This window comes from Gastrolobium bilobum, unplaced genomic scaffold (assembly GCF_033153095.1).
Source record: "Gastrolobium bilobum isolate Gb01-03AN ecotype WA unplaced genomic scaffold, APGP_CSIRO_Gbil_v1 utg3292, whole genome shotgun sequence".
In the NCBI taxonomy this organism is placed as follows: Eukaryota; Viridiplantae; Streptophyta; class Magnoliopsida; order Fabales; family Fabaceae; genus Gastrolobium; species Gastrolobium bilobum.
In genome coordinates this window covers 38,632-52,981 of record NW_026895540.1, presented here as the reverse complement: position 1 = coordinate 52,981, position 14,350 = coordinate 38,632, and the positions used below count along the sequence as shown (strand labels likewise).

At 34.7% G+C, this 14,350-nt stretch overlaps 1 protein-coding gene across 2 annotated transcripts in view; it reads left to right on the top strand.

The window, feature by feature from the left end:
* The window catches only part of LOC133315694 (nuclear pore complex protein NUP205), a 75,488-nt gene that overhangs the window by 40,299 nt on the left and 20,839 nt on the right, over nt 1-14,350 (top strand). For both annotated transcript variants that reach the window (XM_061517378.1, XM_061517372.1), the window contains 9 exons: nt 6,203-6,295; nt 6,475-6,579; nt 6,973-7,119; nt 7,192-7,247; nt 7,338-7,410; nt 7,544-7,734; nt 7,820-7,946; nt 8,054-8,131; nt 8,720-8,884. In XM_061517378.1, coding sequence (XP_061373362.1) covers nt 6,203-6,295; nt 6,475-6,579; nt 6,973-7,119; nt 7,192-7,247; nt 7,338-7,410; nt 7,544-7,734; nt 7,820-7,946; nt 8,054-8,131; nt 8,720-8,884 — 1,035 coding nt within the window. The remainder of the gene's footprint in view (nt 1-6,202; nt 6,296-6,474; nt 6,580-6,972; nt 7,120-7,191; nt 7,248-7,337; nt 7,411-7,543; nt 7,735-7,819; nt 7,947-8,053; nt 8,132-8,719; nt 8,885-14,350) is intronic.

Sequence of the window (14,350 nt, the reverse complement as noted above, 5' to 3'; positions counted from 1 at the left end):
TCCCAAACCAGCATGTCTACCTAGACACTATATCTCAAGCACCTTTCACTGTTACCTACACCACTGTCCCCTTTATTTCATGTGACAAATTGGTGGGTGTAGCAAATTACACCTCTTGACTCTTGTGCTGCTGTTGTGGACTTATGGTTTGAATGGCAGGGCAATCCTGATCACCTAGTCAAACAAGCCAAGGATATTTCTACCAAGAACCAAGACAAGTGGAAATAAATTGATGCTTCTCTCTGTATAGTAGTTCAAATTGCAATTTGATACCCTTATGAAAATTCTGCAATGATATTGCGCGTGAATATCATTATGCTCCTTTCATACCCAAAAATGGTGTAGCCAAAAGGAAAAATGAATACCAAGTTGAAACAACTTGTATCTTGCAACTTCACTTCAATGTGCCACTTCGTTTTTGGGGCGATGACATATTGGCTGCATGCTATCTAATCAACCCCATGCCATTATCTGTCCTCTAGAATCAATGTTGTCGTCTATATTATTCCCTAAATAAGACCTCTATTCTCTTCCATTTTGTGTCAATGTATGCATTTGTTTTGTCAATGACTTTACTCTAGGATAAGATAAATTGAGAATGTAGAAATATGAATATTGTATTGAACTGATACAAAGGTGTACAATATATAGAGATCCTAATGAGCTTAAAGGAGAAGCCCAAACCTCACCCAAATCCTAATGAAATAAGGAAACGAATATTCACATTAAATATCGTAAAATATACAGATAATATTTCCAACATTCCCTCTCAAGTTGGCGCGTATATATCGTAAGCTCCCAGCTTGTTACATATGTACTCTATTTGTGGACCTCTAAGAGCCTTGGTGAAAATATCTGCAAGTTGATCACTGGAACTGACAAATGCTGTCTCGATCTCTCCTTACTGAATCTTTTCTTGAACAAAGTGACAATCAATTTCTATGTGTTTTGGGCCTCTCATGAATGACTGGGTTAGAGGATATTTGTAATGCGGCTTGATTGTCACAAATGAGTTTCATGGGCCGTTATTCACAGACTTAGTGTAAAACCCCAAAATTTCTAACAATTTTTAAAATATTCTTATAATAAAGAAATTGTCAAAATTCACAATAAATTATTTATTAGGATCTTATAATTATTGCGGAAGCTAATATAAAACTAATTTGGGGAAATGTTACCGTCGCATCTGTATAGGGACAAGTGCAAGGCTAACTTTATTGCATTAAAATGAAACCAGAGACTATGTCTTATACATAAAATTTAGGACTAGCTAGAAATATCTGAGTCGTAATCCTCATTGCCCATTGCTAGCCCTATCCTTTGCAACCTGCTTCACTGAAATTCTGCTCCCCCATTGCAGCACACAAACACAAACAGTCAGCAAAAGCTGGTAATCCCAATAAAAAAAATACAATTAATATAACTGAAAAATTCATATAATAATCAAATCAAATATCAATTTCATTATTCATCATATTTATCTTTATTAAGTTCATTTAGTGGGAAGAGAACCATGGTAGACCCGGGAGTCTTGTTGCCAGCCTACCCACGTGACCCGGGTGACCCTGTTGCCAGCCATGTATAATCAAAAGTGGCCATCATTAACACATCAATCCTAGTGTGCACACCTTTCTCCAAAGTTGCTACTAATACCCCGAGAGTCTTTGTTGCCAGATACTGCTTTAGAAAGGGAAGAACGAATAACATCATTGTCACATCAAATAATATCAAAGGCATAGAGACCAAAGATTGTGTTCATCATTTTCAGGAGGTACTATCTCGAAAGCTATCTTCCCACCATTATTTATTACAATCACACAATCGATTCAATCTTGTCACAATTGAAAAATTTCTTCAAATAGTTTTAATAATTTCCACATCAATTTAACCAAGAGTATAATTTTCAAATTATCATAATTTCAAATATCCAACATCTATCAGAGTAATGCTCAAATCCAATCATATCAATTATCATAGTTATTCAAGGATATCATAATTCAAATAATCCAATCATATAAATTAACATAGTTATTCAAATAATCCAATCATATCAATTATTCATTATTTTTATTTATAACAAAAATAATTATATAATATATCCTATTACTTTCTAGAGGTTAAAATAATTTAATGTAAATACCCTTACATATAACATATTTCAAATGAAACCATCCTAAAATTTCCTAAGGATTAAGATTACCTGGTCTCCGTGTTTGATGACTTTTAGCAGGAAAAACGATTAAAGAAGAGAAGTGCGATTGGTAGCCAAAGAAAAATAATAACAAAATAGAAATTTGAAATAATAAGAAAGAGTAGAAGAGGAGAAGATGAGAAGAGGAGAAGAGAAATGGAGAAATGCTGAGGATGGGAAGTGATTTTAGTTTGGTTAGGCTAAGTCCGTATTTATAGCTGAGGCTTTGGGTTCAAGATATAGGCTTCGTAGAATTTATTTCCTTTTATTTGCTAGGATATTTCTGACTCATAGATGACTCATCTGACTCATGATTGACTCATTCTCATCTATCAAATAAAGTATGCTGACTCATCCTAATCCAATGCATTTAATGTTATGATATGCATATGGATAAATACTATTATTATGTTTTATTATTATTGGTTATCACAATTTATCATTAATATAACCTAATTATTACCAAAATAATTATTTACATTACCAATCAATTAATATTAACATTAAATGCATAAATTACTATATACACAATAATATATTGCTATAATAACATTAAATGCATAAATTACTATATATGACCAATCAAATGATTAATCAAATAATTATTATCACAATTTATCATTAGTCCTAATATATATATATATATATATTATAAATATACATTATTATTATTACTACTAATTTATAAATTATTATTATTAATTTATTATGATTATAAATTACTATTTATCCTGGGGTATTACACTTAGTTCTTTAATGAATTGTATTAACCAGATGAGCTCACTGATTGCATTTCCCATTGCCCGATATTCTGCCTCTGCGCTTGACCTGGCTATCAGAGTTTGTTTATTTCTTTTCCATGAAATCAAATCTCCTCCAAGGAGAACACAATACCCCAAAGCAGAGTGTCTGTCTCGAGGAGAACCTGCCCAATTAGCGTCTGAATAGTTACACACCTCCGTATTCCCTTTATTTGTGTATAATAAAAATTTTCTTGGTGCTCTTTTGATGTATCAAAGAATTATGAAAATTGCATTCTAACAAGAGTCTCACAAGGAGAGTCATGGAATTGATTTGCCACACTAACTACAAAAGAGATATCCAACTTTGTCACAGTAAGATAATTTAACTTTCAAACTAATCGGTGATAATGATTGGGGTCTGCCAATGGCTCCCCTTATCTGGGTAATAGCTTAACATTAGGATCTATAGTTGTATCAATGGGCTTACTTCCCAATATACCAGTCTTCTCTAGGATATCTAGGGCATATTTTCTCTGACAAATGGAAATGCCTTGTCTGGATTGTGCCACTTCGATCCCTAAGAAATAACGAAGACTGTGAAGGTCTTTGGTCTAAAATTGAATAAATAAGTACTTCTTTAACTGATCAATCCTAGCTTGATCGCTGCCGGTAATAATTATGTTATCAGCATAGACCGGGAGGTAGATGCATTGATTAGAATAGCTGTGCCGATAGATAACAGAATGATTGACTTCACTTCGGGTTAAACCAAAGGCTTGAACAACAGAACTGAAGCGACAAAACCAAGCCCGTGAGACTGTTTCAGGTCATATAAGGATTTACGAAGCTTACATACCATTCCAGAACACTCCCCTTGAGCAACAAATCCTGGTGGTTGCTTTATGTATACTTCTCTTGCAAATCACCATGTAAGAAGGCATTTTTTATATCAAGCTGAAGAAGGGACCAGTGGTGAATAACAGTAAGTGCAAGAAACAAGCGAACAGAAGCTAAATTGACAACAAGAGAGGAAATTGTCCCCATAGTCAAGGCCAAAAATCTGAGTGTATCCCTTGGCCCCTAAGCAGGCTTTGAGGCGGTCAACAGTAATATCAGGACCAACTTTGACTGTGAATACCCAACGACAACCGACAACAGACTTTCCGAGAGGAGTACGAACAAGATCTCATGTGCCATTGGAGTGAAGTGCCGTCATTTCATCAATCATGGCCTAGTGCCAATCACTATGAGATAGTGCTTCACCTGTGGTCTTAGGAATGAAAACAGAAAAAAGACTAGAAATAAAGGTAAAATATTGTGAAGAAAGTCGGTCGTAACTCTAGAAAACATAAAGTGGATGAGGGTTGCGAGTGGATAATAAGATATCTTTGTGATGGGCAATGGGAGTAATCTCTCTTGGAGGATTCGGAAGGGAAGAGACAACCGTTGAGCGTGGTGAGTCAGTTGGGGTAAGGTCTGCTGTAGGGTCGACACCTGCGACTGGTAAAGACAAATCAAGGAAGGGAATTAGAAGAATATGATCAACCTGTGATATAGAAGTTTGGGAACTAGAGAAGGGTTGCTGATCCATGAAGGCGACATCTGCAGACTGCAGATACAATGTAGCGCTTGAGGTCAGGAGAGTAGTGTTCAGATACCTTTTTTGAAAGCGAGTATAACCAAGGAAGATACACTTGAAGGTTTTAGATGTTAATTTGTCTTTTCCCAGAGTGAGGTTATGAACAAAGCAAGAGCACCTAAATACATGCGGAGGCAGTGGATAGGGAGACACACCTGTAAATAAGACATTGTGTGAGACTTCATTATTAAGCATGGAATAGGGCATGAGATTGATGAGAAAACAAGAGATGATAATAGCATCCGCCCAAAAACGGAGTGGAACATTCATATGAATGAGAAGGGTATGTGCAGTTTCAACCAGATGGTCTGGTGACACATCCCATATTTCTTCAAAAAATCAGAAAATTCAAGAGACACATACTCTTTAGCATTATCACTGCGTAAGACTCGAATAGAAGCACCAAATTGAGTATTAATCTTAGCACAATTTTTTATAGATAGAAAATAATTCGGAATGATTTTTCATTAAATAAGCCCAAGTACAATTAGAAAAGTCATCAATAAAAGTCACAAAATACTAAAAACCCAAAGCAAACATAGTTCGACTCAAACCCCAAAATCAGAATGAACAATAGAAAAGGGAGCATTAGCTCTTTTATTGACTCTATTAGCAAAGGAGGAGTGAGTGTGATTTCTTTAATGACAAGATTGACAATTTAAAGACTGAAGACTGGAAAAAAAAGGAACATGATTACCTGTATTTTGAGCAGTAATCCAGGAAGAAATCTTCTTAAGAAGAGCCTCATAATCTGTACTCGAAATAGTTACTGATCCAGTCGAAGGTTGCACAACATCGGTCTGAGCAAAGTTGGCAGTTGGTGGCTTCAAATGAGGTACTTCCTGTAGCAACGCTCTTCAACGTGCCCAAGGTTCTGGCAGTAGTTGCAATGAGGCCTCTGTCCACGGCCACCCTGTCCACGGTCACGTCACGACTGCATCCACTGTTCCAATTGGAATCATTGGCGCGAGAGATGAGGGCAGTTGAATTAGTGGTTGGCACATGAGAAGGAGCAAGAGCAGGTGCCAGTGTTGCTTTATCTTTAAAGTTCAAGAGGCACTATAAAGTCTAGAAGTTCTAGCACTGGTTAAAATATTCTCACAAACACTTTCTAATTCCTCTGGAAGACCGGAAAGGGTTACAACCATAAAGAAGCGCTCCACCTGCTTCTTGTACTCAGAGGCATCTGTAGCATGAGGCAACATAGCTAAGAATTCCTGCATCAAAGAACGAATCTTACCAATATAGGTCTACATTCGAGCATCTGGTGATTTGCGCAATTCCATTATGGTTTTTCCTCACTCCCTTCTAATTCTATGATGATACTAGTATTAGCTCTTACTTGTAATTAATGCATTACACAGTATAAATTTATGCAGGTGTAGACAATGAGTCACATGGTTTTTCCTCACTCCCTTCTAATTCTATGATGATAAAGTGTATACTATGATTGCAAACAAGAACAATTTCCATAATTCTATGATGTTATCATAATTTCTAATGGGGAGTTTCTTTTTTTTTTTTTTTTTTTAAAATGATGTTATCATAACTTTTAAAAAGTTACCATCAGTGCCATAGCTACTTCCATATTCTCGATAATCTTAGTTGCAGCTGCTTTGTATATCTCAGGTATTAGAATTACTTGAAATCATCCAGTTTAGATGTCCAGATTCCACTAGTAAGCTCTCAGATATTGTGGCTAGTATGAAATATGACTTGCTGGTGAGATACTAGTCCTTTAATCACATTAAATCTGTATTTCTTTCCTTCTCTCTCTCTCTCTCCCTCTTTTACAAAAATGGCTTATTTTTTAAGTATGGAATACAAGTTTCAGCTGATGCTCTACTACTTGACTATTGTTCATCTTGTTCTTACCTGCTTTTGGCTGGATATAATTTTAGGCAGAAGAGATACTGGGAAATTCTGGAAAGGGTGGTGTCTACTATTATTCTGAGAGAGGTGACCGGCTAATTGATCTTGCTTCCTTCCATGACAAACTTTGGCAGGTTAGTTCTCTTATAAAAAATTGATAATATCATTATTGAAGATATTGATTTTTATCTTTAATCCAGTGACTTTTGTTTTTCAAATCCCATTTCATTTTTGGGTTAATCGCGAATGTGTAAAGAGTCGTTCACACCTAACAATTAGTTTTTTTTTTTTTTTTTTTTTGGGTGGGGGAGCTTAATTGTTAATGTATTTATATGAAACTTAATCTATTTCTTGTTTGAGAAGTATCATTCTGCATATATCCAGGTGAGTAATCTTGGCAGTGAACTTGACCTAAATGATGTAAGAGAGACAATTTTTTTTGGGGGTGGGGGAGCTTAATTGTTAATGTATTTATATGAAACTTAATCTATTTCTTGTTTGACAAGTATCATTGTGCATATATCCAGGTGAGTAATCTCGGCAGTGAACTTGACCTAAATGATGTAAGAGAGACAATTCAACAGTTACTGAGATGGGGGTGGAAATACAATAAAAATCTTGAGGAACAAGCTGCACAGCTACATATGGTGACTGCCTGGTCTCAGATTGTTGAGGTACTTGTCTTACTTTCCATATACTAATGTTTTTGTGGCCTATATTATCTAACTTTGAGCTACTTTGAAAAGGTGTCTGCCTCTAGAAGATTAACAATGCTTGAAGATCGATCTGAAATTCTATTTCAGTGAGTTGCTACGCTCCTTCAGTGGTGAAAAAACAAAGATAGTTACTTGTCATTGTTGTGCTCTTTGTAACTGCTACATTGCATTGCCAGGGTCCTTGATGCATCCCTTAGTGCTTCTGCTTCTCCAGACTGTTCTTTGAGGATGGCATTCATATTATCGCAGGTAAACATTTAAAAAACATCATTTTATCTTCTAGAAATTTTGATGGATTTTTCAATTATCCTAGTTATTCTTTTTCATATGCAATCTATCCTGCTATTCTGATGTATATTTACATATGTGGAATTTCCCTCAGGTAGCATTAACATGCATGGCTAAACTGCGTGATGATAGGTTCTTGTTCCCTGGCAGTCTGAGTTCTGATAACATCACATGCCTTGATCTCATTGTGGTGAAGCAATTATCGAATGGTGCTTGTCTGACCATATTGTTTAAGCTTGTCATGGCAATTCTTAGAAACGAATCATCAGAAGCTCTTAGGAGGCGGTATGTTACTTGTTCAGTGACTGATTCTGCCTCTATGGTTGTTTGCTGTTTTGGTTGGCAAAACTTACTTTTGCATGTTTTACAGTCAATATGCCTTGCTTCTTAGCTATTTCCAGTATTGTCAGAATGTGGTTGATCCTGATGTTCCAACCACTGTTCTCCAATTCTTGCTGCTCAATGAACAAGATAATGAATATATTGATCTCCCAAAGGTACATTTTCTCTAATTTTGTGCAAATGACTTGCGATAATTTAATCTGGTGCCAGATTAACTCTTCATGGTTTCTATTTTTTTTTTTTTTTTTTTCATTTACCCCAGATTGACAAAGAACAGGCAGAACTGGCTCGTGCAAATTTTTCTACTTTGAGAAAAGAGGCTCAGAGCATCTTGGATTTGGTTATTTGCTACTCAATGTTTTTTATGTGCACCATGCATTTTTTTTAATGTGCTTAGGCTCTAATGTTTTTTTTAGTATGGGATGGAAAGGAGGTCATGCTTTTGAGTCTTGAAGATTATTGGTTGTTTTCTGAAAAACTTTAGCCTTTTGACTGTATACAATTTCTTATTTAATTAAAAGGGGAAGTGGGGAATTATGGGTCAAAAATTGTTGGCTGTTGTATTTGTACTTGCCAGAATAGAAGTGGCCTCCATTTGGACTGCTGTACCGTTATGATTAAATTGACCTAAAAAATACGGCATATGTTTCTGTTTGACTTATGTTGAAGTGTCTCTGGTAAATTATGAGTTACTATTCTATTCTCGCATTATTAGACTAGAAAAACATCAGTTTTTTTATTATTTTTTTATCTACATATCCTCTAGATATTATGGTCTTGTTGCTTTCATATGGTATCAATGTCATGCTTCGTTCTGTCTTTTTAATAATTTGTCGAATTCATTTTTTGTATTTATATCTATTTTGATAAATATTCTTAAGTCAAGTATGTACAGTTTCAACTGAGTTAAATTGATTTAAAATTGTAGGTCATAAAAGATGCAACCCATGGCAGTGAACCTGGAAAGACAATATCACTCTATGTTCTTGATGCATTCATTTGTATAGATCATGAGCGATTTTTCTTGAGCCAGCTTCAAAGCAGGGGATTTTTACGGTCTTGCTTTACAGCCATAACCAATGTTTCCAATCAGGTGTTTGTTCTGTCCACCATAAGCAGTTACTTCTATTTTCCAACAACCTTATATTTTTTGCTTTTACAGTTGTGGACCATTCATTCCGTTACACAAAGGATCTTACTAATAGTTTATTTGATTTTGATGGTATCATTATGCCTTTTTCATTTTCTTGAAGTAATCTCACCTATTTGGTGATTGAGAGAAAATTTATTCTACTTCCAATTTCTACAATAAAGACAGTATTTTAGACCAGTAGATTCACCAGTTCATTGACTCTTGTAGATATCAGCTTTGTATTAGAAGAGATCCATTGAAGGAAAGTTCAAGAAAATGAGAGAAAGTGAGAGAAAAGGTGGAGAGAGAAAGAGCTGAAAAGAAAGCATTGTATATTGAATCTGAACAAAATGAATCGTAATTACAGAGAGAGAAATGAACCTTGTCCATTTCCAATTAGAACATGATCAGTACCAATAAGTTGCTGGCCTTGCATAATATTTTGAGATGTATGAGTTACATGACTTGATGCACCAGAATTTGGTAACCATTCAACCAGAGGGGGAGAACTACACGTGGAAGGTAGACTAGAGGGAGCAGCAAAATGCTTGAGGCTGAGGCTGACTTGTTGGTCTTGTATACTGGAAGGATCTCATTGGTTGAGATTACTGATGTTGATATTGGAAGGACCTTACTGGTTGAGGTGGTTGATGAACAAAGTAGTGAGAGGATAAGGAGTGTTTTGTGGTGGAGGTAGATTCGGAACAAAATTCTCTTCAAATCAATTCCAGTAATCTCTCACATCATGTCCAAATTTATAGCAAAGTTGACAGTGGACATGTGTTCTGGTGCCTCGTCCTCTTCCACGAGCAGTCCTTCCACCTGAACGTCCTCGTCCCCTGTTCTGACCACTTGAGATGTGGAACTAACTGAAATTTTGATGCATTGTTCGACTCTGTTTTCTGGTTTTAGAAACAGAGTCATCTTCTTCATCTGCAACTTCTCGATCTGAGCTTGGAGGACGCTGGGTGAGATTTATAGTTGCTCCTTTAGTCAATAGAGTATCGTTTTGGTTGATTAACAGCTGTTCATGAGCTAGTAACTCCACTGTTAGATCTGCAATAGTGCAGTCTCGTTCTCGTCCGTGTATCATCATAACGAAAGAAGTATACTCTGATGGTAATCCTTCAAGAATAGTCTCAGACTCTCAGTGTGCTCTTCAATAGAAATAGGCTTCCCAATCGACTTGAGTGAGTCACACAGTGTTTTGATACGTGTTAAGTATTCTTTATTGGACTTTGAGCCTTTCTTCATGGTTTTCAACTCAGATCTGAGTTGACGAACTCGAGACTTCATGACTCCATGAAAAAGCTTATGAATATTGTCCCAGGTCTCAAAGGAGTGCTTCACAGGCAGAATATCATTTACAATAGACTCGGAAATAGTGGATAGGAGCCATGTAAGTAGTATCTGATCTTGATTGAGCCAATCAACATAAGCGGAGCTCAGAATATCATTCTCTCTATCTTCGTCTGACACAAACTTGAGAGGAATTTTTGGATTGACAAGAAAACGATGCAATTGGTGTGAAGTAATTACCGGATCAATGATCTGATTCCAGAAAAGGTAATTATCTTCAATAAGTTTTGCAGAAATTTGAAGATTGAAGAGAGAAGCCGTCTTGATTTTCATCGAAGTGGACTTTTGTTGAGATCTGGATCTTTGTTGTGACGCGTTCGAGTTGTCAGAGGCATTTGAATCAGAGTCGGAAGCGGAAGACATGATAAAGATCTAAACGGATCAGGCCCTCAGAGAGAGCTCTGATACCATATTAGAAGAGATCCATTGAAGGAAAGTTCAAGAAAATGAGAGAAAGTGAGAGAAAAGGTTGAGAGAGAAAGTGCTGAAAAGAAAGCGATGTATATTGAATCTTAACAAAATGAATCGTAATTACAGAGAGAGAAATGAAGCTAACTTTATATACTAAATGGCTAACAACTGTAATAATGGCTAACAGCTTATGGTTGACAGCTGTAACAACTTATACAAATAAGGGCATGTTTGATACATAGTATAGATAAGGCCTGATAGTTTAAGACTTGATAGTATAAGGCATGATTGTATAAGATCTTATTAAATTTTAATACTATCCAGCGTTTGGCATGATATTGTATAAGATTATATCATCCAATGTTTGGTAATACACTGTATAATACTAGATAGGATAAAAATAAATATTTTTGTCAAAAATGCCTTTTAATAATGAATTTACATAATTCTTCCAAATATATCAGATGATATTTTTTTTTATAGAAATATGTTGATCAGTGTGTCCAAAAAATATATTTTTTTTTATAAAAATAAAAATCTCCAATATTTTAACAAATTATATATTGAAAAATTATTTTTTATTTTAATATACTAATATTAAAATAATATATTAATTCTTGAGAATTGCATTGGTTAATACATCAACCCCTTATCAGGCCTAATCCTACCCTCCTAGGCCTGATTAAGTTTACATCATTTTGATGTATAAATGGATCCTGTTGTATAAGCTTATACTATACGATAGTCACACCAAACAACTAAAAATATCATAACGTATAGCATAAGCTTATACTATCAGGCCTTGTACATCACACCAAACAGGCCCTAAGTAGCTGTGACTGAAGAGTTCTAGTATATACACTTATAAATCTCACCTATTCGGTGATTGAGAGAAAATTTATTCTGCTTCCAATTTCTACAATAAAGAGAGTATTTTAGACCACTGGATTCACCAATTCATTGACTCTTGTAGACATCAGCTTTGAATATTTGTTTGTGTATATATGCATATGTTTGAGACCGTAGTTCTTAATGTTGCACCATGCAACCCCTGTTGTGTTGTCTCTATTAAAATTATAGTTTAGGTATAGAGGGGGGAAGAATAGGAGAAGACGGAATAATATTGTATGTTAATGTGTTATTAAGTGGTTGATTTGATTACAAAACACAAAGTACTAGTTCCTATTTATACTAAACAAGGGACTCCTAAAATAAGGAAACAAATCCTAAGAGATTGATACAATCTCAATCAAGAAATATAAGAGGGATAGCAATAGGAAGGTGTGGACTCAGGCCCAAACAGCTCAAGTGAATATAGCACAGGTGAATGACACACAAGGGCTGCCATTTAAGATAAGGGTTTCCCAAAATGTCCCCTAACAGAATGGTGCACCCAGGGGGGTGACTTGGAGGCCGTTATAAACAGAAGATGGGAGCATGGAAAGGCATCTGGAATCATATTGGGATTGCTTGGGCCCTTTGGGGATGGGAGAGAGTGAAGCCTCTTATATGTGCTTCCCACTATCTTTTCTTGCTTGTTAATTCTCAATTTACTGAAATTCCCTTTATTTTCTGTAAATGGTCTCTGTAGGTTATTTTGTTCAGTGTCTCTGTAATTGTCCTTGATCTATATATAAGACAACTGAGATTATTTTGACCAAATATCCTGTTCCTGTTCTTATTATTAGAAACCTGAGTAGAAGGTGGTCCTTAACAATTGGTATTAGAGCTGTGATCTAGGAGCTCTGTGGAATGGTATTAACGCGACAAATGGAGCACCATTTGGAGTTTGTGGAGGAAGGGCTGCGCAGACGGAGTGCTAGACACGAAGAAGTTCTCCTGAGACTTGATGCTAACGAAGCACGACATGAGGAAGTTCTTCAGAAGTTGGGTGTAACACCCCTAAATTTCTAACAATTTTATCAATAATAAAATATTCCTATAATAGAGTTATTGGAAAAAAAAATAACATTTAAATTATTGAATAAGATTACATAAATAGTGCGGAAGCTAAAATAAAATCAATTTGGGGAAATGTTACCGCCGCATCTGTAACAGGGACAAGTGCAAGGCTAATTAAAAAATAATCTTATTCCAAAATATATATATTCAATGTAAATATTTAAAAATTTAAAATATAAATTTAAGAATCTAAATATATCTAATACATTTATAAATCCTAAGCCTATTTTTAAAAGTTTGAGATGTTATCCTCACTTCTCACTGTCAGCCCCAAACTTTGCAACCTGCTTCACTAAAACTCTGCTCCCCCGAAAGATCATTGCAGCACAAAGACAAAGACAAAGACAAAGACAATCAGCAAAAGCTGGTAATCCCAATCAAAACACAATTATATAACTCAAATATAATAATCAAATCAAAAATGTAATCACATAACAATTTCAATATTCATCATATATATATATATATATAATTAAATCTATTATCTTTATAAGATTTATTTAGTGGGAAGAGAACCATGGTAGACCCGGAGATCCTGCCAGTCACATATCAACAATTTGGCCAGTATCATACACATCTCTTCCTAGTGTGCAAACATCTTCCCAAAGTTGCTACTAGTATCCCGGATATTCTGCCAGATACCACTTTGAGAAGAAAAGATATTCTCTTTTTACATCACATAATTATCAGAGGCATAAAGTCCAAAATTTTTGTTCATCACTTTAGGAGGTACATCCCAAAGCTATCCTCCCACTAATTAATTTATTACAATCACACAATTAGAAAAATTCAATTTTGTCTCAATTACCATATTTGGAATATTTATTCTTTAAGTATTATCATTGTTGCTCAAGAGCATCATAATTTTTCAAATATCTATAATTTTCCAACATCTATCAAAATTATGATCCAAATCATATCAATTATACATCATAAAAATTTTCCAACATCTATTATATCAATTATCTTTCATAATAGTTTTTCCAATTTATTCAAGAATATCATAACTCAAAATCATATCACAGAAAGGCCAAATCCACTCATCATATCAATTATCATAATTTCCATAATTATTCAATAGGATCCGTATCACACATATATGACACATAATTAATCTTCCAAAAGATACCATAATCATAATTTTCGAAAATTTGAATTATTCCCCAAAAATAATTATATAATTAATCATGTTATTTTCTTAGGGTTAAAACGCAATAAAATTTCCAATAAAATTCATATATAATTACCCTACGATTAACTAAAGGTTAGGACTATGTATAATAAATTTCATATAAAACTAATATATTATTTTCTAAAGGTCAACAAAACATTAAACAAAATATCATATAAAATTAATCTATTAAACCTAAGGGATTATGACACGCCTAACAAATTCCATATAATAATTTTATATAAAACAAATCTATGGTGCCCTAAACATCGGGATTACATCAAATAATATTCATATCAAGCTACCATAGAACTCTGTAGGAATTAGGATTATTTGGTCTCCGTGTTTGTTACCTTTTAGAAGAAAAGCGATTTGGGAAAGAAAAACGGATGGTAACTAAAGAAAAATATTAATAAAATAAAATAAATAAAAATTTGATGTAAGAAGAGAAAGAGAGAGTAGAGGAGAAGAAGAGAAATACTTAGGATTGGTTAGAGTTAGGCTAGGCCTCTATTTATAACTGA